General features: G+C 43.2%; 1 protein-coding gene across 3 annotated transcripts; it reads left to right on the forward strand.

Annotated features, from left to right (window-relative positions):
- Nucleotides 1-2,227: 2,227 nt before the first annotated feature.
- sacs (sacsin molecular chaperone) lies at nucleotides 2,228-25,523 on the forward strand. Of its 3 annotated transcripts, XM_028961555.1 has the most exons (12): nucleotides 2,276-2,383; nucleotides 3,069-3,240; nucleotides 3,328-3,407; nucleotides 5,918-6,068; nucleotides 8,241-8,331; nucleotides 8,414-8,499; nucleotides 8,780-8,891; nucleotides 9,022-9,168; nucleotides 9,251-10,733; nucleotides 11,195-11,286; nucleotides 11,609-11,635; nucleotides 12,728-25,523. In XM_028961555.1, the coding sequence occupies exons 3-12, from the start codon at nucleotides 3,343-3,345 to the stop codon at nucleotides 24,283-24,285; spliced, it is 13,812 nt and encodes a 4,603-aa protein (XP_028817388.1). In that variant the 5' UTR covers nucleotides 2,276-2,383; nucleotides 3,069-3,240; nucleotides 3,328-3,342; the 3' UTR covers nucleotides 24,286-25,523. The 3 variants fall into 3 exon arrangements, with proteins under 3 accessions (XP_028817390.1, XP_028817388.1, XP_028817389.1); XM_028961556.1 differs by lacking the exon at nucleotides 11,609-11,635; XM_028961557.1 differs by lacking the exons at nucleotides 3,069-3,240; nucleotides 3,328-3,407 and having other exon boundaries at nucleotides 2,228-2,383.
- The last annotated feature ends 167 nt before the right edge of the window (nucleotides 25,524-25,690 follow it).

Genomic DNA, 25,690 nt, shown 5'->3' on the forward strand with positions numbered 1-25,690 from the left:
TCCACCCCTGGCTGAAGCTTCTGGCAGCCACTATGAGCCGCGCATGCCACCGGCTCTTTCACAGTCTATCGACGAAACATAGCCATGACTGAGCTATTCCAAAAGTTTGTGTCTATTTGTTCTGTAAAATGCGTTTCCACTAACTCTCCCCAATGTTCCTCTGTTTTAGACAATTATTATGCCCCCATCAAAGCAGCCCCTTCTCCAGCGCTGAAGAAAAACCCTTAACCCATTGCCTGAAGGGAGACTCTACCTCGGCGTCCTCTGCTGACTCAGCCCTCATAAAAACAAACTCGCCCAAGGAGTTACAGCTTTTCCAGTTCATACAGGCAATCTGAGTAGAAATATCTTAACTCTTTAAGGTGAAATATAAATATGTACGTATGTATGTATGTACGTATGCATGTGTGTGTGCACACAATAAAAAGATGCAGTTATTTATATATGCAGACACACACACAAACACACATAACATTTCCAACCCACATGTGATGGATTCTACTATTAAGAGCTCGTCCTGTCGGACTCCCACCACCCCTCTCATGCCCTGATCTCCCTCCTGCCGTCTGGCAGACGGTTCCACGGCATCAGATCTGGAACTGCCAGACACTGCAAGAGCTTCTTCCCGCAAGCAGTCAGAGCTCTCAGTGCACTGGCATCACCAGAACACTCTTAAACTCAACAACAATACACGTACAGCCTTAAGCAACTTGCAACATTCTGCTCATTTTGCACGTTTGTCTAGTCTTGTATGTCTTGTTTGAAATATCTTACAAGCATCTTACATAATGTCCTTTTTGTCCTTGTTTGGTGTACAGACAATTTTACAATTTTCTTTTTTTAATCTATCCTTAATGATTGCACAGTTGGAGGTCTGTGTGAAACATTATTTCAATATGCTCTATACTGTGTATACTGTTGTACTGACAATAAACCAACCTTCAATCTTGAACAAAAAGGACAGTTTCATTGCAATACATTAATTATAATAAAATGATTGAAAAGGGTTTTCTAATAATCAATTAAGCTTTTAAAGTGATAGATTTAGTGAACTCAGCATTCCACTGGATGTCAAGACTAATTGCTGCTGATAAAGTTCCTCTTCACATGCAGATATTCCATCACTACCAGACATTTCCAGCCACCACAATCAGTTACAACATGAACAATGTCTGGACCAGAGTTTTCTCCCATTTTATGTCTTTTTAACACACCAAACAATGATTTGGGAACAATTGTTTCTCATCAAAACGAGGACAATTTTTCATGATGCAAAATCTTTTTTAAAAGGTACTGTACATGTATATGATTTACTATCTTGAATGAATTATCAATCTTTCTTTTGTGTGTGTGCTTGTGTGTGTGAGTGTGCGTGCGTGTGAAAGTGTGTGTGTGTGTGTGTATGTGTGCGTGCGTGTGTTTGAGTGAGCGTGCGTCTGAAAGTGTGTGTGTGTGTGTGTGTATGTGTATGTGTATGTGTAAGTGTGCGTGTGTGTTTGAGTGAGCGTGCGTGTGAAAGTGTGTGTGTGTGTGTGTGTGTAAGTGTGCGTGCGTGTGTGTGTTTGAGTGTGCGTGAGTGTGAAAGTGTGTGTGTGTGTGTGTGTAAGTGTGCGTGCGTGTGTGTGTTTGAGTGTGCGTGAGTGTGAAAGTGTGTGTGTGTGTGTGTGTGTAAGTGTGCGTGCGTGTGTTTGAGTGTGTGTGCGTGTGAAAGTGTGTGTGTGTGTAAGTGTGCGTGCGTGTGTTTGAGTGTGCGTGCGTGTGAAAGTGTGTGTGTGTGTGTGTGTGAGTGTGCGTGTGAAAGTGTGTGTGTGTGTAAGTGTGCGTGCGTGTGTGTGTTTGAGTGTGCGTGAGTGTGAAAGTGTGTGTGTGTGTGTGTGTGTGTGTAAGTGTGCGTGCGTGTGTGTGTTTGAGTGTGCGTGCGTGTGAAAGTGTGTGTGTGTGTGAGTGTGCGTGTGAAAGTGTGTGTGTGAGTGAGTGTGCATGCGTGTGAAAGTGTGTGTGTGTGTTTGAGTGAGCGTGCGTGTGAAAGTGTGTGTGTGTGTAAGTGTTCGTGCGTGTGTGTGTGTTTGAGTGAGCGTGCGTGTGAAAGTGTGTGTGTGTGAGTGTGCGTGCGTGTGAAAGTGTGTGTGTGTGTGTGTGTGTGTGTGTGTGTGTGTCTGTGCATGAAAGAGTGCGACTGCGCTGCAGCTTTAAGACCGCGCGCGTCCTGCCTGCACCGAGATGTCAGGACAGGACGCCGCACGTTGTCGCCCGTAAACTCCCCGCTCCGCCTCGCAGACCTCGGCGCGGTCCCCCGGTGCCAGGCAGTGCCCTGCTGTCGCAGACCCCGGAGGTGTGGAGGGGCTGGAAGGGCTGATGCCGTCAGCCAGGCGCGTCCGACGCGGTGAGTACGGGTTATCCCGAGCGCGTCACTGCGGCAGAGTGGATTTGGGAGGACCAGTGTGGGCTTTTTTTTTGGTGCTGATGCTGAAAGCCCGACAAGGTCAATGATTTTCACCATCGCTAATACTCCTTGGAATGCACGGGTGAATTTGAAAGGTATTATCGGTTTGTTGTGGGATGTTATTAAGGAAAGACTCCTGGAGATCCTTGACCGAGGCTGGTGATGTCATTTCTCCAACGTTGCATTTCATCCCCGGTATTACAGCATTATTACACTGCACCAAACCGATTACTGGCTATCTGTCCAAACAGTTATGCCTATATTTAATATGACCTGCTGTGATCAAGTAAATATTTATTTGAGGTTTTCGTTTTATCAGGTTGTGAGTTTTTCCCCCATCATGCTCAGTGTATAGTTATTACTCTTCTGTGTTTTAAGCGTATAAATGTAACGTTTTTTGCACTTGAGACGGTTTTTAAAGCTACTGCATTACGTTCGCCCGACACCAGCGATCGTGACTACAACTCCCAGCATTCCCCGCGGCCGCTCCTCATCGGCTCACGAGCCGCGGCTATCGCATGTACAGTGCCGACACATGATTAGAAACGCAGCCTTGGAAGGAATTAGAATGGAGGAGGCGACCTTTTATATGGCGCCTACTAATTTGACGTTTTCCACATTTCAGAGAGGCTGCGCGTCGTTTGAAACAGCGCCGCAGAGACGGATTTATGTGCGCGGAGCAGCCGGGAAGCACCACGCTCGGTAACCTAATAAAGAGAGAACGGAGTTCTGCTGAAGTAGGAAAACAACGTCGAAATAAAATCTGGAGTAAACGCGCCATGGGCTGATTCTGACAGGTTGGCGGCAAACGAATAAACGACTTTTTTTTCTTTGGTATGGAGTAAATAAGAGTGACATCTTGTTTTATTTTTCTCCGGGTGGAGTTCGGTGAATGATGAATGCGGTTCGCGGGCGCCCGGACAGATAGCGGCCGAAGAGAGATGGCAGCCGGTCAAGACCAGTGGTAAGTCGACAGCAGACGACAGAGACTAATGCAGATCAGCCGCGCCGAGAGCAAGTGACAGCAGCGTCGTTTTTTGAAGTGTCACGATCTGATCTTGAGCTTGAATAGCTATCACGACCTGTCAGCTACAATTAACGCAAAACTCGTCCCAAACGCCATTGTTTATGATGATGATGACCTGGGGAGGTTTTACAAATGAGTGTCACGAAAAGTTTCACGTTGTTATAGGCCCCGCCCCCTTTTACTGTAAATCGGGGTTGGGAGGGGCTTATTGGCGAACCACTAGCAAGTATGGCTGTTGTTAGAAATAAATACAGAAGCTAACCCAACCCCAAACCTAAACTTAACCCATCTAAAGTAGACTTACAGTACAGGCCAAAAGTTTGGACACACCTACTCAATCAATGTTTTTTTTTTATTTTCATGACCATTTACGTTGGTAGATTCTCACTGAAGGCATCAAAACTATGAATGAACACATGTGGAGTTATGTACTTAACAAAAAGTGGAGACCTGACCTCCACAGTCACCGGACCTGAACCCAGTCCAGATGGTTTAGGGTGAGCTGGACCGCAGAGTGAAGGCAAAGGGGCCAACAAGTGCTAAACACCTCTGGGAACTCCTTCAAGACTGTTGGAAAAGCATTTCAGGTGACGACCTCTTGAAGCTCATCGAGAGAATGCCAAGAGTGTGCAAAGCAGTAATCAGAGCAAAGAAACTAGAATATAAAACATGTTTTCAGTTATTTCACCTTTTTTTTTTTAAGTACATAACTCCATATGTGTTCATTCATAGTGTTGATGCCTTCAGTGGGAATCTATCAATGTAAATTGTCACGAAAATAAAGAAAACACATTGAATGACAAGGTTTGTCCAAACGTTTGGCCTGTACTGTATGTTGGCAATATATAGAGTTAAATGTGATTAAGATTGCAGCCATGAATTCAGATCCACCCCCTGGCCTTATTTTATCATTGCATACCATAGTTCAAAAGTTTAGGGTCATTTAGAAATATCCTTGTTTTTTTTTTATGGGAAAGACATTAAAAGAGGAGAAACACCAGTTCAGATATTGTTCATGTTTTAAATGACTCTAGTGCCTGGAAATATCTGGAATATCTGTGTACATTTAGTCTTGAGTTCCAGCGGAATAGTGTAACACTATGAGAATGGAGGCAAGGCGAGGACCCAAGTGCAAGCAACTTTATTATTAACAGGCACTGAACTGAGACAAACCCAGAAAACAGGACTTGCCCAGAAAGGTGAATTTAGGATTCTTGTAATTACAGCAGTTCAGAGGTACGGCTTCTCTGACGGGAACCGTGTAAGAACGGACGCTGGCAGGTAGGTAAGTGAGCACTGTATGCAGGGCTTGTGGACAGGTGCGGTGTATTAGGTGGGTGGGGTCAGTGATGCCTTACTGCTCAGTGGGCAGGAAATTTGTAAATGATCCTTAACCTTTGTGTACATTACATCCTAACGATTAGCATAAGTAAATAGTTAATTTATACACTTTACAGAACACGGTGACACCGTGCATGTAGATGTACTCTGCTCAGTGGCCCCTCAGTGGCACGTTGGCCATCTGATTACGGGTCCATTTCCTTATCCGCCAGGGTCGGTGGGGGGTCGGTGACTGTGTGCTGGTGTATTTGCAGCAGGGATTGCTGTGGTTAATTTGGAGTATTCCTGTTCTGTCCCACTGTTACATGGTTCTATCTGAAATATGCATCGCCTGCCTAAATTGTACCTCATTGTGTATTTGATCATTTTATTGATTAATGGTGTTGTGATTATCAGATGCATTCGAAAATTAGATTGGTGGGGGAATCTAAAACTCCCTAAATAGTTGGGGGCTAATAAATTAAACAGATTAGTTATTAGTGAATGTTACTAAGTTGGTTTAAGAATTTATATGATTTATTAGTTTCATAATGTACTGATAAGCGTTAGATTTTTACCAAATTTTTTTTAGGTATTTCTTAACATTGTAAATAAGGTACTATTTTTTAATTATATGCAGATAAGTGTAGATTTAACCTAACTTGAAACTTACATTTACATTTTACATTTACAGCACTTATCCAGAGCGACTTACTTCAGTGAAACTGAAGTGATTGTCATTGTGAAACATTGTAGCACAGCACACGGTGCACACAACGAAATGTGTCCTCTGCTTTTAACCATCACCCTTGGTGATGGTTACTTGCCTTTAAACACTTGCCCTTGCCTCATACAGTAGTGTAGCAATGGCCTGAAGTGACATGCTCGTGATGAAGAATAAAACCATAAACTCATTCTTAATATAGACATTAGCGATAATATTAGATGCCATGCCAGGCGCCCGGGGAGCAGTGTGTGGGGACGGTGCTTTGCTCAGTGGCACCTGGATGATTCGGGATTCAAACCGGCAACCTTCTGATAACGGGGCCGCTTCCTTAACCGCTAGGCCACCACTGCCCTTCTTTTTCTGCTGAGCGTTACTCCCACGGGCCTTTCTGTGTTTTCAGGTTGCCGAGGGTGACGGTGTGTCATGAGTATCTGGGCTGCGGGGTCTTCCAGTCAACGCCGTCCACGGCTGTGCGGCACATCAAGGAGCTCATCTACGAGCGAACGCACCTACCCACGGCTGAGCAGCAGCTGCTGCACGATGGAAGACCGGTGAGCCACCTTGCTGCAGTCTCCTCGTGCTCCTCGTGTTGCGCTAGATGAGAGTCATGAGTCAGCACGTGAATTTCAGGCTCGGTAATCTGCCATAATAAAGTGATTTTGAATTTGTGTAGCAGCCAGGGCTGCCCAACATGTGACCCTTTGTGTTGTTCTGTGCAGGCTGCCCAAAGGCTTTATGCAGGCTTTACTACCCTGTTGTTTGTGTGTTTATTCACATCACTCTCCTTTAAACACTCATATAGTAGTGGAGCAATGTGCTAAAGTGGCCTGAAGTGATATGCTCGAGATGAAGAATAAATCAGAGAACAGAGATGAAGGATAAAATCATAATCGATAATATTCGAGAATATATTTACTCCTGATACTAATCCAGGCTTTTTAGGTATGTCTGACACCACTCTTAACCCTTTTCCACCCCGATTCTTTCTTTTGTTTTTGTTAGCTGCCATTGAGTTCAGTGATGTATTACATGGTACACCAACATGGCATGAAAAGAGGATTCCATCTGAGGGTCCATCCCATGCACCTTGATATGAAATATTTCTAGTGCTCTTCCACAAGCAGATTAGTTGTGATCACGATATGCAGTCTTTCTGGCTTGCCAAGGTCATACAGTTTTTACTGTACAGTGTAATAGTTGTACAGAATGCGTATAGAACATTTTATTATGATCACAATACTAAACACAGAAGAACACAAAAGAACACATGCATAGCCACAGATCAAGACATATTTCTTCATCCCACACACACAATACAATACATTAAAGATGACAAATGTTAAAAACATAGCTGTCTTGTTGCCCAGACAGACTAAACAGGCTTAAGGGTTAAATGTGGTGAACACCACAAACACAGACACTTGCTCACAATCATGTACAAAAGGCCCACAGTTTTGGTTCGATACTCTTAGACCCAAATATTGTCATCATCCCAGGAGCACAATGACATGTTCTGACTTAAACAAGGCCATTATTGAGACGCTGTTGTTTTTTATTCTTCCGACCATGAAAGAAAGCCCAGCAGTAGCCTGAGATGGGGAATGTGTTATTCACTTATTTACAGTTTTCTCAAGCACATGATAGTCAGAGCCTAGGCCCTGACTAGGGACTAATGTTGTATTGTCACTCGCGACAAGCAGCTGCACTGTAAATGCAGGGTGCAAGCGCATTCGGCACAGTGCCGACTCCACAAACCCTCCGACCGCAGCACATTGCCGGTGGGTTCTGCCTGAGTCATTCTGTTACTATGGGCTGTACTCAGAGAGAGAGAGAGAGAGAGAGAGAGAGAGAGGAGCAGGTGGGTCTTGTGCTCACCCACCACTCTGATATCAGAGGCAGAAAATAGCCGAAGGCAGCCGGGGCCTTTGGCCCGACTCCATCTATATTGCCGGGTTTGACTGCTCTGCAGGTATCAGATTTTTTAAAGCCATAATAAAAGGTAGCAGCCTGGGCTCCCTTCCAGCGCCCCTGGTTTTAATAAGTCACCATTAAATGCTTTATGGTATTTGCATAAATGTTCAAACTATTTACTCTTCTTACCCTCAGGTAAATTTGTGTTTGAGAACCAAAGCCTTATTTCACAATTAAAGTAGTACATAATATATTGAAATGGTTTGTGCACATTTTTTTGTTGTAAAAAACTAAAACAGAGTTGCCTTATGCATGGTTGCTTTTAAAAACTGTTACATATCGACTGGTGACCTACAAAAGAACATTTTTTTTACGTTCCTTTCATGTACAATGGGATGGTAGCAGATTCACCACCATTCAAAAAAACATGAACTGAACAGGAAACTGGGGGAGTGGGATATCGGGAAAGGGGGCATTTTGTCATGTAGTGTTAATTTTTTTTTTTTATGATTATTATGAATATTCTATTGCCCCCTCCTGCACATGTGGTGGATTTTTGTGATTCATGGTTTGTGGGGAATCAGCTATGAGCTCAGTACACAGACACGTATGAGTTTCATATATAAACCATTACATAGACTCCACTCTGAAATTATCTGAAGGAAATCTCAGAGTTGTCATAAGGCCACAAATTCTACTCAAAAGAAAATGCTACAAAAATCTAAATATGTGTTTATTATACCACAGTCACTTTGTTAATGTAATTATGGAAAAACTATTGATTGTGTCACTTTTTACTTTGGGCTGCCTAGCTTCATGACCAAGTTTTGGTTGAAGGTCTGGTACCCAGAGGAACCCCTGAAATAAACATGACTTTAAGAGGGCGTGGGCTGAAGGGGGGAGGTGAGTTGTTAACACAGAACAATTAAAGAAAAACAATTAAAGACTTTTAAGTAGTGACTTTATTGTACTCTTTACTTCACAGGTAGGTTTGGGCAAACCACACCTCCTCTGGTGGAGTTTCTGAAAGATATTCTTCGAAGATATCCAGAAGGTGGACAAATTCTGAAAGTAAGAGATGCTTTTCAGATTCAGTGTTTAAAAGTCTGTCATGATTACTGCCTGCTCATTGGATTGCAAATACCCTGTGAACTGTAATGAGTGAGAATCCACATGGCTAGCCAAATGCCTGTTTGGACCTTCTTGCTTGCAGTGCTCATGATATGGGTCAATTGGTGAGCCGGGTTCCACCCCCCACCCCCACTAATTTCAAACTATTGTCTTCAGAAAGAGTGAGCAAAACTCTTCAGAGGCGTCATTATCTTGTGGAACCATCTCTCCTGTACTGTAGGAGCTGATCCAGAATGCTGAAGATGCTGGTGCCACTGAGGTTAAGTTCATGTATGATGAGACAGAGTATGGAGTGGAATCACTTTGGTCACATGACATGGCACAGTATCAAGGTATGTGAACGGCTTTGGTCCGTTAAATAATTATAGGGATTCTAGCATACACAGGGTTAGTTATGTCGTTAAGCGTTAGAATTGACATACACTGTGTATGTTAACGTTGATCATTGTGGTTTCCTTCCAGGAACGGCGTTGTATGTGTATAATGATGCAGTCTTCACTGAAGAGGACTGGAGTGGGATTCAGGAAATTGCGAGAAGTAGAAAAAGAGAGGATCCCTTGAAAGTTGGACGGTTTGGCATTGGTTTCAACTCTGTGTACCATATCACAGGTTATCTACTCTCTGTTTTCATAAATACATGATGCAAAAAAAAAAAAATTTTTTTTTTTAATATTTCTGTAATGTTTCTCAGATGTCCCAAGCATATTCAGCGGAGATCAAATTGGAATGCTGGACCCTCATCAGACCTTATTTGGGATCAATGAATCTGGCCAGTGTTGGAATTTGAAGACAGATATGAAGGAGATCACAGAGCTTGCAGACCAGTTTGCCCCATTCATTGGTTTATTTGGGAGTTCGAGGAAAACCATCCAGGACGGTTACTTCCCGGGGACACTGTTTCGTTTTCCCCTCCGCATCAAGCCCACTCAGCTGAGTTGCAATGTGTACAACAAAGAGAAGGTGCTGGAGCTCTTTGAGTCCTTCAAAGCAGATGCAGATACAGTGCTTCTCTTTCTGAAGAATGTGCAGAAGGTCTCGCTGCATGTACGTGAGTCAGACGGCACAGAACGTATGCTCTTTCAAGTCACGGCAGAAGAGAATCCTGACGACAAACAGGAACGACCCAACTCTCTCAAGACACTAGGCCTTGCTATTGATAGCTACAGCAATGGAGTGCTGAGCAATGAGGTCATCTGTGCCACATACCAACTTAATATCAAGGTCCAAGATGAAACAGCTAAAGAAGCACAGAGTACTGCCTGGCTCGTTTGCAATGGTGTAGGGGGACGAGGGACATGCGCAGACCTGGACTCCCTTGCTGACGACCTGAAGTTCATCCCTACCATTGGCATCGCCTTGCCACTCACAGTGGTCAGTGAAGAGGAAGGGGCAACTTCCAGTTTCTCAGGACGAGCTTTTTGCTTCCTCCCTCTACCTATGGGGGAGGAAAGTGTGACTGGGTTGCCAGTCCACGTCAGTGGGTTCTTCGGCCTCACCGATAACCGCAGGAGCATCAAGTGGCGAGAGGTTGACCAATGGAGGGACCCTGCAGCTCTTTGGAATGAACTTCTCATTGTCACAGTGATCCCTAGGGCTTACTACACTCTCATTATGGAAGCCATCAAAAGGATTCAGACCAAGAAGGACCAAGAATTCCCCCTCTCACCTGAAGGCACCTACAGAGCCTGGCCAGATTTGAACAAGATCCGTGCTCGCTGGAAGCCTATCTTGGAGCCTCTTTTCCGAGACATGCTGATGCAGCCAGTGATCCACTCTCTCAGTGCGGACTGGGTCAGCGTAGATGAGGCCGTGTTTTCTGAGTTGAACCCCGACGAGGAGTCCACTGCTATTGTGATAAAACACCTCCAGAGCTCAGGGATGCAATTGGCCAGTGTGCCAGCAGCGGTGGACACAGCTCTCACTACCTATGTAACTAAACCAGACAGCCTGAAGAAAGTCACTCCCTCGGTTGTGCGGCAGGTTTTGAGGAAAACCAAACACAACGGACCTCCCCAGGAGAAGCTCTTGCTGCTGGAGTTTGTCCTTCAGGATGCTTGTTATGGTGATCTTATTGGACTGGAGTTGCTTCCACTGCAGGATGACACATTTGTGGCATTTTCTTCTTCTGTGAGTGAAAAGGATGCCGTCTACATTTCATCTGAGGAATATCCAAGGTATTCTTTAAAGTGGCTTTGCAAACTGCAAACCTCATTGTAACAGCCAACAAGCGCGTTTTCAAATCAAATTTCTTCTTCATAAATATGTGTTATTTTGCATTAAGAACATAGTGAATTAATGTCGCCAGTGAGTTATTACTGCAACACTGATTACAGTACTGGCCAGCATAGAACTTTGTCACAGTTCTCTAAAAGTCAGTCAGTGCAGAGAAACCTTGGAAGACATTACTGCCCACATCAGATAAATAAAGACATTGCACAGCTGGAAATATACTGTAGTCTGACATTATTTAATGGTGTTTGGAAGCCATGGACAGTTTTAATGTCCATCCATGTTCCCTGTTGCTTTGGAGCCAATGGTATGATCTGAACATCAGATCCCATACATGCATCTAAATCATTCACAAATGTCTCCAATAAAATGTATTCATACAATAAGCAATCTTTTTACCCCCAAGGTCTCTATACCCTGGACTTGAAGGAAGATTTGTTTTAGAAAACATTGATGCACGAGTCTTGAATAGCTTGAAGGAAGCAGCTAAAAGCAGAGGTATGACTGTAATAAATTATTTACATCTCTCCCTTTTATATACATTTTACATTTAGATCCTTTGCCAGTAAAGACGAACATGAAACACAAAGGTGGGGTGTTAAGGTCTGGAGTAGTAAGCTGGACACAACATCTTGTCACACTGCATTTAGTTTTTTACTCTCTTGTGCAAGCTTCACATTCCACTTAGAAGTGTAAAGTCATCTGTTATGCACTTCAGCAGCTGAGAGAACATACGAACATATATCAGTTATGATTTGCCTTCTTTGTTTTGTAATGGTCCAGAAATTGCTTTAACACAAATTTCTGTTAAATTAAACAGTTCAGCAATTTCTCTGGGGTTGTTCAGGTATGTATATGGCGCAGTGACCTAGTTTCATGAACGGTTGATCACTGAAATGCTTGGATCCAGAAAATGACCGATCATGCAATCCTAGCACATGCTTCATAGTCTAACGAAGTATCAAAAACCAGTTAAAACATCAGAATCTTGCACTAAGGCATGCACTGGTATGCTTACTAGTTAGGAGCTGATATTTTCCCAACAACCTAGGCCAATAGTTTTTTCCCCTTCAGATGGCTGAATAATGCTTAGAGACACTGCCTTCAAAAATGTGTATTAGAAAAATGAAGAGGTGAGAGGGAAGACAGCTTAGTGCATTCTGGCAGGTTCACACACTTCACACTGGTGCCTGTCTTGTAACAAAATATGAAAGGAGACTACAGTGGGATATACAAGGAGAATTTGGTCAGAGGAGCACCAGTGTGCTCATGCACAAGGCTTGTTGGCATAATCTTTTCAAAGTCCACAAAGAATTTAAAAGTAGTTAATAATGTGAGTGTGACTGTAAAAGTTGAGTGTGGGATTTATTGTGATAAATGTCCTGGGATTGGCTCTGGCAGCCACGACCTTGTTAACGACTAAATGGTTAAAGAAAGTAAGTAAAATCTTGGAGTAATTTATGCACCGTATGTTGGTCATTTGGTATTCTGTCAGTTTCTGATATATTTTTCCACCTTGGACTGAAAAGGGGAGATGTTTAGAAAATCTTGCATATATCTATATAGCATAGTTTCAATTACAGAGAAGGAAATCCAGATTCAATGAGATATGTACACAATGTATTCAGATCTGCAGCACTCACTATGCACAATCATGGCGTGTTATGCATGCCTTGTATATGAACCTTGACTAATCCTGCTTGCAGACTTCTCCTAATGATTTCTTGAAAGCGATTTGCCTTTTTAAGCAAATATTCAGCAAAAAAGTTTGCATTTTGGAGTTTGAATAGCATGCAATGCATGACAATAATTGTCAAATTAATTTAGTACTAATTAGATTACATACTAGTCTTATGGTCTTACATGATGTCATCAAAGTAGTATTCTCTTTGTGTTTGTGGTAATCTATATTTAACAAATCTTTTCCCCTGTTCTACAGGAAGACCTTGTACTCAGGTACAGGTCCTGACGCCTGAACGATCTGCACGTCTTATAAAAGAAATCCTGATAGCGGCTTGGCCTTCAAGAGATTTTGCTGTTCCCTGGACACCTGGGAATCAAGAGAAGAGGCACCCTACATGTTCTTGGCTGAAGATGGTCTGGAAACATTTGTACATAAACTTTGCAGATGACCTTAGCACATTTGAAGACATGCCTTTGATCCCAAACATGCCTGTAGGGGAAAGTGAAGACTCCCTGGAGCTACTGCGGCTCAAAACCCCTTCTCCGATAATTCTTGTAAATGAAGCAGAAGAGGGACCTCTTCCTGAACACCTTCTTGAAGTCATGAGAAAGACTGGTGCAGTAGTCTTGAAAAAGCTGGATCCATGTTTGCAGCACCCTCTACTGAAAAACTTCATCCATCCATCTACTCCTAGTGCATTACTGCAGATAATGGACCGGTCCTCTGTGCAGAGACTGAACAGTCAGGTGTCATCTCTATCTGCTAAGCAAAAAGCTGCCCTAAGGAGTTTCTTAGGTGGGCTATCAGATGTCACAGAGAAAGAAAAGCGAACCATTCTAGAGCTGCCCATCTTTGAGAAAGTTGGAACATGCTCTGCTAAAGGCACCTCTACATTTACCTCACTAAGGGGAACCAGAGCTCTACATCACACTGCCAAATATCCACCTGATGTCAAACTCTCAATGAATGTCATCGACAGCAGCGATGAATCCACAATCCGCCTGCTGAAGATGCTGAATGTGGAACAGGTTAAAAGCAGTGAATGTCTGAAAGTCATTGTCCAGGACATCGAGGAGGGGCTCTACAACAAGGAAGACATTACCAAAATTATGCTGTGGGCCCTGACACATTTGTCCTTCCTGAAGAATGAGAACAAATCTGTGGTTGGTTGGCTTTCCTCTCTGAAGTTTATGCATAATTCAACAGGAACATCTGTTGCTGCTGCAGACCTGTTTGACCCAGAGCTGGAGATCTTGCAGGACCTCTTTTATATGGAAGAGGCAGCAAGATTTCCTCCAACCATCTATACGTCGTCCCCTGATGCCCTCCATTCACTCAGGCAGTTGGGTCTGAAAAACGAAGTTCAACTGAGTGAGCAAGATGTTCTTCAGGTGGCACAGAAAATTGAAGAATTACAGGAAAACAGCAACTTGGAATGGGATCCCCTTCTTAAAAAAGCAAAAACCTTACTGACTATTCTCAGTAAACAAACAAAGTTGGTAAAGAGTCCAGAAACACAGACAGCCCTGCAGACACTGAAATGGGTACCAGTTTGCAAAGAACGTCCTCTGAATTACCCAAAGTCTCTAGGATGGATGGGAGACTCCTGCAGCATCAGCTCCTTTTCAGAAATGTGTGATATTTCACATGCTGTGCTTGTGGGCTCCTCTGTGGCTCTAGTTGAGCGGACGTCCGCAGGAATGAAAAAAGCTTTGAAGTTATCAGTAGAGCCCCAAGTTGATCAAGTTCTGCAGCATTTAAAATATGTAAATAACTGGCACAGATCTCAAGCATTTACTACTGAAGACTGGTACCAGTTCCAACAGATTTTATGCGAGATATATGACTTCATGCAAGCTCATTTGGAAGATGCAAGAGAAGCAATGAAGTCACTTCCATTTGACTGGGTATGGACTGGAAAAACATTTTCATCACCAGGCAACACAGTCCTCAACCCAATCCCTGACTTGGACCTACAGCCGTACTTGTACTCTTTACCAAAGACAATAGCTAAGTTTCATAAACTCTTTCAGTTCTGCGGTTCTGTGGAGGAAGTACTTCCTAGTCATGTGTTTGACGTGGTTGAAACAATCAAAGCAAGATGTGAAGAGGAACTGACGAAAGAAGAGAGCAAGCACAATGTGCTACTGTTGATAAACGTCTTGCGTTGGCTCTACAGTAACGAAATAGCAGTTGATGCCAATATGTACGTTCCCATCTTTTACTACAAAGACCCTAGCAAACTAGTAATGAAACCAATTCATGAGTGCACTTATTGTGACATAAAAGTTGATGACCTTAATGATCTACTTGAGGATGCTTCAGAGCCAATCATTCTAGTCCATGACGACATCCCCATGAAAACTGCGGAATGGTTAAAAGTACCATGTCTTAGCACCAGATTGATTAATCCAGAAAACCTTGGTTTTGAACAGTCTGGCCAAAGAGAGCCCTTGACAGTGAGAATAAAGAACATTCTCGAAGAATATCCTTCTGTCTCCGACATCTTCAAAGAACTTCTACAGAATGCAGATGACGCCAATGCCACAGAATGCAGCTTCTTGATTGACATGCGAAAGAATCATGACATACGGGAGAACCTTCTTGACCCTGGCATGGTCATCTGCCATGGGCCTGCACTGTGGTCATTTAACAATTCAGTGTTCTCTGACACAGACTTCTTAAACATAACCAGGCTAGGTGGATCAATGAAAAGATGCGAGGCTGATAAAGTTGGCAAATTTGGGATTGGGTTCAATTCAGTTTATCATGTGACTGACATTCCCATTATCATGAGCAGAGAATTCATGATCATGTTTGATCCCAACATTAACCACATCGGCAAGCACATTAGAGACAAGTCCAACCCAGGAATCAAGATCAATTGGAGCAAGCAGCAGAAGCGTCTGAGAAAATTCCCAAACCAGTTCAAACCTTTCATCAATGTGTTCAACTGTCATCTTCCCCTTTCCCAAGAATCCCCATACAAATATGATGGCACACTCTTCAGACTTCCATTCAGAACAGAACAAGAGGCATCAGTGAGTGAAATCAGCAGTGTGTACTACAATACCACAGACATATATTCCCTAGTTGATGAGTTCAGCATCTGTGGGCATCGCCTCATTCTCTTCACACAGCATGTGGGCAATATGGTTTTGAAATACCTGAAGAATGAAGAGTCGAATCCTGCTTCTGCACAGGATGTGGTGACCATAATCAAAAGTGTGTGGTCTTCCAAAGCTTCATATGGACCACTCACCATTCTTAAATCTGCAGCAAAAGTCATGAAGAAGGTAGCAAACACCAACAGAGTGCCAGCTGATGTCCCTAAATCTGGTTGCATCATAAGGATTGTCGTGGAGGAATTTCACAATGTGTTCAGGCGTATTGTAGACTTGCATTCGCCATTGTTCAGAGGCTCAGAAGAAGACCCCTCCTCATACTTTGAGTTGGCTGCTAAAGGTGTTCAAACCAGACGACTGACAGATGAAATGCCACAAAAAGCAGTGGAGAATACAAGCTGGCTCATTTGTTCTTGCATGGATGTCACAGAAGCCCTTAAGTTTTCACTGAGTGAAAGTGGAAAGCGTCTAGGGCTTGTTCCATGTGGAGGTGTAGCTGTCCTCCTTACCGAGGAAGAAAACCGGAAATGGACCATGAGGACCAACCCCTCTCCTATTGGAGAGGTGTTTTGCTACTTACCTCTCAGAATCAAAACTGGCCTACCTGTGCATATAAATGGCTGCTTTGCTGTTACATCCAATCGCAAAGAGATTTGGAAAACAGACACCAAAGGACAATGGAACTCGGTTTTCATGAGACATGTAATTGTTAAGGCATACTTGGCAGCACTGAATATGTTGCGCACAATGGCAGAGAGTGGTGAACTGCTAGACTATGACTACTATGCAGCATGGCCGGACCCTGGCACCATACATAATGACTTCACATTGATTAGCCAGGGAGTGTACCAAGAAATTGCCAAAGGGGTTGATGATGCCAACGCGAAAGTTTTCTCAGATGGCAAAACCTGGGTATCCATAAATTATGTCAGGTTTCTGGATGATTCGTTACTGTCCAGATCTGACATTGGTTCAGCTGCATTCAAGATATTCCTGAAGTACCTCAAAAACTGTGGCTCCAAGGACTTGTGTGCAGTTGAGCTACCTGATTGGGTCAGGGAAGGCTTTGAAGATGCTGGCTGCAAAGGAACACTGATGGAAAACACACTGTCAGAAAAACAGTTCTTCTCTGATGTCTTTTTCCCTCATATCCAAGACATTGACAAAGAACTACGTGACCCTCTCATGCATTATATGCTCAATGAGAAGGTTGAAGAATTTTCATGCATACTCAGAGATACTCCATGCATCCCATGCTCTGGACCTTCCCAGAAGCTTGTTCTGCCATCTCGGCTCATTCATCCAGAGGGCAGAGTAGCAAAACTCTATGAAGCAGAGGACGGACGGTTTCCAGAGGGCACAGTGAAAGACTACCTCAACCCAGTGTGTCTGGTAAAGTTGGTGCAGCTTGGTATGGTAAAAGATGATCTATCCTGGGAGGACCTAATAGAGCGTGCTGAGTCTGTGTTGCCTCTCAATGAATCTGACCACACAGCTGCATGTCAAAGAAGCAGCATTTTGCTCAGTCTCATTGATGAAAAACTCAAAATGAGAGACGCAAGGGCAAATGAGCACATCGAAAAGTTGCAAGACATCAAGTTCCTTCCATTCTTAACCAAACCAGCTGGTTTTTCATTGCCCTGGTATGGGAATAATTTCCATTCCTCAACGATGTTTTCTGCAAAGGAGCTTTTCACTACAGACCACCAAGATACAGTGTGCTTAATGAAGCCAATTCTAAATGAGAACTCTCCATCCTTCAAAGGTTGTGGCCCCATCAGTTTAGCTGTGAAAGATCTCTTAGGCCTCATCAAAAAACCATCTGTTGGACTTGTCATTAACCAACTAAAGGAACTGTCCAAATCATTTGACGGGGTCACATTGTACCAAGAAAATATTACAAATGCATGTTACAAATATCTACATGAAGAAATGCTTCAGGACACAACCTCAAAAGTACAGATCAAGGATGAATTGAAAGCCTTCTGCTCCATTCTTGTGGAAAATACATATGTTGAACCTTCCAAAGTAGCATTCCAGCTGAACTTTGATGCAGCACCACATCTCTATCAGCTCCCTAACAAATACAGAAACAGCTGCCGTGAACTATTTGAGAACATTGGTGTGCAGTTGAGCTTCTCAGTTGAAAACTTTTCCAGAGTTCTTGAGCATATAAATACAGATTGTGGAAGAAATTCCCTGTCGGAAGACAATTTTCAGCTCTCCCGAAGAATTATCAGTGAGGGTATATGGGGTTTGATCAGAGACAAAAGCCAAGAATTCTGTCAAAGTACCTACGAGCAAATTCTCCTTCCTGACACCCATTTTACTTTGCAGCCATCAAAGTCCCTCTGTTACAACGATTGTCCTTGGATTAAAGTCAAGGATACAACTGTAAAATATTGTCATAGTGACATTCCAAGAGAGGTAGCTGTAAAGTTAGGTGCAATTCCTAAACGCCATAAGGCTTTGGAGAGATATGCATCAAATATCTGCTTTTCCACTCTTGGAAGCGAGTTTGGACAGAAAGAAAAACTCACAAGCAGAATTAAAAGCATTCTAAATGCTTATCCATCAGAAAAGGAAATGCTGAAGGAGCTATTGCAAAATGCAGATGATGCTAAAGCCACAGAAATTTGCTTTGTATTTGATCCAAGAAATCACCCTACTGACAGGATTTTTGATGACAAATGGATACCAATGCAAGGCCCAGCACTTTGCGTTTACAACAATCAGCCATTCACAGAAGAGGATATCAGAGGAATCCAGAACCTTGGTAGAGGCACTAAGGAAGCCAATCCTGGAAAAACTGGACAATATGGCATTGGATTCAATTCAGTCTATCACATCACTGACTGTCCCTCGTTCATATCAAACAGCGACATTCTGTGCATTTTTGATCCCCATGCCAGATATTCCCCCGGAGCAACATCTGTCAGTCCCGGACGAATGTTCAGAGATTTAGATTCTGATTTCAGATCTCAGTTTTCTGATGTTTTGAATTTATATTTGGGCTGTCATTTCAAACTAGAACAGTGCACAATGTTCCGATTCCCTATTCGTACTGGTGAAATGGCAAAAATTTCCGAAATCAGCTCAGTGGCAGCATCAGATAGAATGGTTCAAAACCTCCTTGACAAACTACGAACTGATGGAGTAGAACTCCTCATGTTTTTGAATCACATGGAGAAAATCTCCATCTGTGAAATAGAGAGTGGGACAGGGGACCTAAAGACAATGTATTCTGTCACTGCAAAAATCACAGATGGCGACCGCCTAAAACGCAAGCAGTTCCATGCATCAGTTGTGGACAGTGTGACCAAAAAGAAGCTGCTCACCCAAATACCCGTCCAGCAGATAACCTATACCATGGACATAGAAGATTCCGATGGCAATTTAACAACTTGGCTAGTCTGCAATCGTTCTGGATTCTCCAACATTGACAGCGTTTCAAAAAGTGTGATCTCAGCACACAAAAATGAAGACATCACACTCTTTCCTCGAGGAGGGGTGGCTGCCTGCATCAGTCACAACTACAAAAAACCCCACCGAGCTTTCTGCTTCCTCCCACTGTCCTTGGAATCGGGCTTACCATTTCATGTAAATGGCCACTTTGCCTTGGATTCTGCCAGAAGGAATCTGTGGAGAGATGACAACGGAGTTGGCGTGAGAAGTGACTGGAATAACAACCTGATGACGTGTTTGATAGCCCCTGCATATGTTGAGTTGCTTACTCAGCTGAAACGACGGTTCTTCCCTGGCCCTGATCCTACCATGACGGTAATACAGAGTACACCCATTCATGTGGTCAAAGACACTTTAAGGAAATTCTTGTACTTCTTCCCTGTGAACAGACTTGACATTCAACCGGATTGGTACTGCCTTGTGAAAGCCGTGTACAAATGTATCCATGCAGATCTGAAGAGGTTGCTTCCAGTTGTGAGAGCACCCCACATTGACAACACTGACATGCATTCTGCTGTATACATCTCCTGGGTCAACACATCAACGGCGAGCAAAGGTCGAGCGTTCTTTGACAACCTACTTCAGGATGAATTACAACACCTCAAAAACACAGAGTACAACGTCATGACACGCAAAAGTGTTGCAGAAAATGTGTACAGACTTAAAGCCTTGCTTTTAGATGTTGGCTTTAACTTGGTCCATAGCTGTGACGACACGGCCAGTTTATATTTCTGCCTGGAGGATGCTGGCATTCCAGTAAGCTATGTCACACCCGAGGATGTGCGCCATTTTTTACTGACGTTCTCATCTCCAGACACGACATGCCAAGTTGGAAAACTGCCCTGTCGGCTCCAGCAATCCAACTTCAAGTTGTTTCACAGCTTGAAGCTCCTGGTAGACTACTGCTTCAAGGACATAGAGGAAGAAGACATTAAAATAGAGGGTCTGCCACTGCTGATTACAATGGACAACATGCTTCAAGTGTTTGATTCCAAGCGGCCAAAGTTTCTCACCACGCATCATGATCTAGTCTCATCCAGAAAAGAGCTGTTCATGAACACTCTCTACATGAGATACAACAGCATCCTGTTGAAGGCAGGTGTGGCAAAGCTATTTGACATTACAAGTTTTGGAGACTTGCTGGGATCTGTGCTACCACGAGAGTACAGAACAAGAATATCAGTCAGGTGGAAAGACAACTATGCCAACGAATCCTGGCTGAAAAGTGTGTGGCATTTTATCAGTGAGCACACAGCTACTAAGGAGGATCAGACAGACAAACCCAGATTCGAGACTGTTCTAGACATTCTCAAAGACTGGGCATTACTCCCTGGAATCAAATTTATGGTTTCAAGCACCAACAAGTTAGTTGTTCCAGACCATGATGTTCTTGTACCGCTGAGTTTGATCTACACATCAATCTTCCATAATGGACAAAATGACAAGGTTTTTCATACCTTAATGAAAGGTGGATGCATACAACTCGCCATGAACAAGATCTGTTCAAAGGAAAATCCCATCTTGCCTCTCTTGGCCCAGCACACAGCAAACATAGAAAACCCCTGCAGCATACTGAAGCTGCTGGAATACGTGATCCAAAATGCAGCTTTCAAAACAAGTTCTTTAACGGACAAAGACTTTGAGGCACTTCTGTTGTATTTCAACTGCAACCTGATCAGTCTCTCCCCTGACGATGTGCAGAGACTGAAAATGCTCCCTTGCTACAAAGCAGTGAGTGGTCGATACATAAGCATTGCACATTTCGGCTCATGCTATGTTCTGACGAAAAGCATTCCCTCTGCTGATATGGAAAAATGGGCAAACACAACTTCCTCTACATTTCTTGTGGACAGTCCTCAGCTGAAAGAACTCTACAGCTTTGTTGGGTGTGTACCGATTGATGACCTTGAGGTCTACCTAAAGCACCTTCTTCCAAAGTTTGACCATCTATCTTACGATGCCAAAGTCCAGCACCTCGTGTATTTGAAAGAACGTTTACTGGCTATGGAGGAGCCATGTGGAATAAAGGACAAGCTCTATGAGAAACTGGAGACTTTGTCCTTCATTTATGACTCCACAAACAGGCTAAAGCCTGCCAGATCATTCTTTGACCAAACTGTCAAGGTGTTTGAGGTGATGCTTCCGACGAAAGCATTCATACCCAATGACTTTTTCAAAAAAATTGAGCAGGCATCAAAGCCGAAAAATGGGACCTCCTTTCTTCCCTCATGGATCACATTCCTCCGGAACATAGGTTTGAAATACACTCTGTCACAGCAGCAAGTTCTTCAATTTGCCAAAGAAGTCAGCATCAAAGCAAAGACTGAAAACTGGACTAAGGAAAAAACACAATCAATTGATGATGTGCTTCTGAACCACATTTTCAGTGAGAGAACAGATCTTTTTGAAGGCGCTTTCCTCAAAGAACTCTCAATGATATCATTTTTGTGCCCGGAACGTGCCCCTGCAGAGCTTGTTCGACTGCATGCTCAGTTCCAAGAGATGAGTGGCACCCTTCCACTGATTCGGTTCAATGGGTCACAAATAAATCCTAAGTTCAAACAAACTGATATTATTCAGCTGCTCTGGACATCTTGTCCCATTCTCCCAGAGAAAGCCACACCTACAAGCATAAAAGACCAAGATGGCAGCACATTGTCAGGCCAAGAACAACTTGACAAAGTTTTTACCTTGCTGAACGTCAGTTTGGACCCACCTTTGGACAAGGTTATAGGAAATTGTAAAAACATCTGCAACATATCCACTGTGGATGAAGACACAGTAAAAACCCGAAACAAAGTCCTCAGATCTACCTATGAGTTCCTGAATGCAGACAAGAGGGATTTTCGCTTTCAGTTACGAGGAGTTAGTTTCATAATGGTTGAGGATGGCTGGAAACTGCTTAAACCAGAGGAAGTAGTCATAAATTTGGATAATGAGGCCGACTTCAAACCCTATCTGTACAAACTTCCCTTAGAGCTTGGTACCTTTCATCAGCTGTTTAAGCTCTTGGGAACAGAGGATGTTGTGTCAATAAAGCAGTATGTTGAAGTTCTTTGTCGCATATACAGAAATTCGGAGGGCAAGCGTCTAGATCCAAATGAAATGAGAACTGTTAAGAGAATAGTGTCTGGCCTATTCAAAAGTCTTCAAAATGAACCCGTCCAAACTCGCCAAGATCTTGATAATCTTCGAGATTTGACTTTTTACTTGCCAAGTAATGATGGCCGTCTAGCCAAATCCAGCACTCTGGTATTTGATGATGCGCCGCACTACAAAAGCAGAATACATGGTAATGTTGGGGTGCAAATGCTTGTTGACCTGAGCCAGTGTTACCTTGGCAAAGACCATGCTTTCCACACAAAGCTGATCATGTTACTACCACAAAAGCTCAGACCACAACTCCTGAGTGGTATTTTAGAGGAGCAATTAGACGAGGAATCACCAAAAATGTGCCAGTTCGGTGGTCTTTGCTCTCTTCAGGGTCGACTTCAGTTACTCCTGTCATCTGAACAGTTCATTACTGGTCTCATTAGAATAATGAAGCACGAGAATGACAACGCCTACATGGTTAATGAGGAAAAAGCAATCAGACTTTGCAAAGCTTTGTGTGAGGGCCTAAAAGTGTCCTGCTTTGAAAAACTGCAGACAACCTTACGAGTGAAAGGTTGCAGTCCCATTCCGCACAGTCGCAGTGAAACGCTGGCCTTCCTCAAGAGATACGGCACATCAGTAATCCACCTTTACATTCAACATTCAGATAGCAAGGATATCAACTTCCTTCTCGCCCTGGCACTGACTTTGAAGTCTGCAACAGACAACTTGATATCCGACACCTCGTATCTAATTGCTATGCTGGGCTGCAATGACATCTACAGAATCACAGAAAAGCTTGACAATCTAGGAGTGAAATATGACTCGACGGAACCCTCAACACTGGAACTTCCACTTCCTGGAACTCCCATTCCAGCTGAAATTCATCACCTGCTCCTCATGGATCCTATGAATGTATTTTACCCTGGAGAATATGTGGGGTATCTGGTAGATTCAGAAGGAGGAGACATCTATGGGTCCTACCAACCAACATACACATATGCCATCATTGTTCAAGAAGTTGAGAGAGAGGAGGACGACAACCCAAGTTTCCTTGGGAAATGTTTTCAAATTGACATTGGATACAGTGAATACAAAATTGTCAGTTCTCTTGACCTGTACAAATTCTCCAGACAAGATGAAAGTACAAACGTCCGAGATGGTGCTCCATCAACACCTGACAGCCCATCAGAAATTCCATCCTCTGGTCAACGAATGGTTCCTCCCATTTTTCCTGGAAAGGAAAACCACAGAGCCCCTCCCATGAAATCATCTCCCAAAAAGATCAAACTCAATGCTGTTCCAGAAATCCTGAAAGAAGTGACCTTAGTTATAGAGCAAGCATGGAAGCTCCCAGAAACTGAACGTAAGAAAATCATTCGACGCTTGTACCTCAAATGGCATCCAGACAAAAATGCGGAGAACCTAGATGTTGCAACTGAAGTCTTTAAGCATTTACGAAATGAAATCAGCAGAATGGAGAAGCAGTCCCATGCCGAACTGGGTACAGACAGGCCGCCACGTAGGCCATATTCTGCATCGTCGGCTCGCTTCCAATCAGAGAAGTTCTCGTTTAAAAGATTTTACACTTCGTGGAACCAGGAAGCAACAAGCCATAAGTCAGAGAGGCAGCAATTCCGTGAGAACTTTACCAGCTATGCAGGTGCACCACACACGAACCGCTTCTTCGTACCGCCGTCGTTCAAGTCTGTAGGCAATCCAGTGGAGGCTCGCAGGTGGCTCCGGCAAGCCAGGGCAAACTTTTCTGCTGCAAGGAACGACCTGCATAAAAATGCCAACGAGTGGGTATGCTTCAAATGTTACCTGGCCACAAAGTTGGCACTAATAGCTGCAGACTATTCAGTCAGAGGGAAATCCGACAAAGACGTGAAACCGACAGCGCTGGCACAGAAGGTGGAGGAATACAACTCCCAACTGTCTGGGCTCACCAAGGACGTACATATCCTGGAGGGTTACGGAGTAGACAGCTTGAGAACTCGCTATCCCGACCTACTACCCTTCCCACAGATTCCTAATGACAGGTTCACATCCGAGGTGGCAATGAGAGTGATGGAATGCACGGCTCGGATTATCATCAAACTTGAAACATTCGTGCAGCAAAAAATCTAACGCAGGCCATCATGGGCTTGTCTGCCTAACCTAATCATGAGCGTACGCTTAAAAATGGTGGCTGTGTGCTGTGTTTTCGATGCTGATTCATGTATGTAGCTGGCAGCTTAGGTGTACTGGTACGGTACTGTGCCCATGCTTATTATAAACCTGTATGGCTCCTACATAAGACACAACCAGGGTCTGAAAACCATGTGGTGTGTGCATCGACTGCAGCAGTGTAAATACAATAAAGCATAGCAATACTTTGTTTTTTTTAAACCAAAGTCCTATGGTTAGTAGGTTTGCTTTCTGGGGGAGCGGAAAACAAATATGCTTCTTTTTTTACTTTCCGTTTTGTAAAAAAAGATTCCCCCCCCCCCGTCATTCATTCAAATGAAAGTTAAATTTCTATTCGGCATGTAATTGCACTGTGCTTGTTTGTCTGTATTAATTTCGAGAGTTCCAAGGCTGTGAACATCAGCAGTCCAGAGTGCTAAAACAAAAGGAGCTTGCGCGTCTTAAAATAACTTCAATCATTTCAGCTTATATTCTAGCTGGATATTAGTAACTCCGTAAGGGCCTTTAGACTGTGAAATGCAAATAAGAATGTAACTTCTTTGTTTTTCTGTTTTATCTACATGTTGCCACAGTACTTTTAATATCCAGTCCATAAACACTCTTTTTCAATGAGTACCGAAACCCTCTCTCTTCATTTAGAATATTTTTGTCAGTAGCGCTGTCAAGCTCTACAAGAAGCTCTCCAAAAAATGTTTTAACTTGTATTCGTGTTACCATGTGACCGCGATCATTGTTTTTATCGCGCACCCCAGAATCCCCCCCCCCGCCCTGTAGTTGAACACTGGCGTGTGTATACAGATTTAAGATGAAATAAGCTGTGGCCAATATTTCCTTTTGGGTATCATTCTGTTTGGCTTTTTTTTTTTGTGAGAGATACAGGTGACATACTCATTTGGTGCTCAGTAATTATGTGGACCTTTTTAAAAAAAATTATTTTCATGATTTATGGTTACTATTCTAGGCACTACATTTTTTGTCTTTATGTACATTTGAACATTATTTGAAAACAGTGTTTCTTATTTTCAGACCTAGAAAGCGTCCAACTTTTTACAAATTAGAACAATCTGCTGTGTGCAGGTGGTTGTCTTTAGCGAATGTGCAACCATGATAAAAATAAAAATGTATGTCATTTGTTGATGTACACAGTGCCATACTTGTAATAAATTTCCTTAAAAGCACTGGTTTTCTAGCAAATATACGTCATTTCGCGGATGTGGTCGGAATATGAAAAAAAATATCTTAGACAGGAACTAATTTGTGGTTAAAGCATAATGATATAACCAATAAGCACTCTGTTACACTTTTAATCCAGCGTGTGTGTGTGTGTTGGCATATGCCTACTTCA

Source organism: Denticeps clupeoides, chromosome 19, assembly GCF_900700375.1.
Source record: "Denticeps clupeoides chromosome 19, fDenClu1.1, whole genome shotgun sequence".
NCBI lineage: Eukaryota > Metazoa > Chordata > Actinopteri > Clupeiformes > Denticipitidae > Denticeps > Denticeps clupeoides.

Bases quoted from the DNA above. Each gene is read 5' to 3' on its own strand.
- sacs (XM_028961555.1), top strand. From the start codon at position 3,343: ATGCGGTTCGCGGGCGCCCGGACAGATAGCGGCCGAAGAGAGATGGCA. The intron at 6,069-8,240 runs GTGAGCCACCTT...TGGGCTGCCTAG, and splicing joins TGCTGCACGATGGAAGACCG to CTTCATGACCAAGTTTTGGT. The intron at 11,287-11,608 runs GTATGACTGTAA...TAAATTAAACAG, and splicing joins GGAAGCAGCTAAAAGCAGAG to TTCAGCAATTTCTCTGGGGT.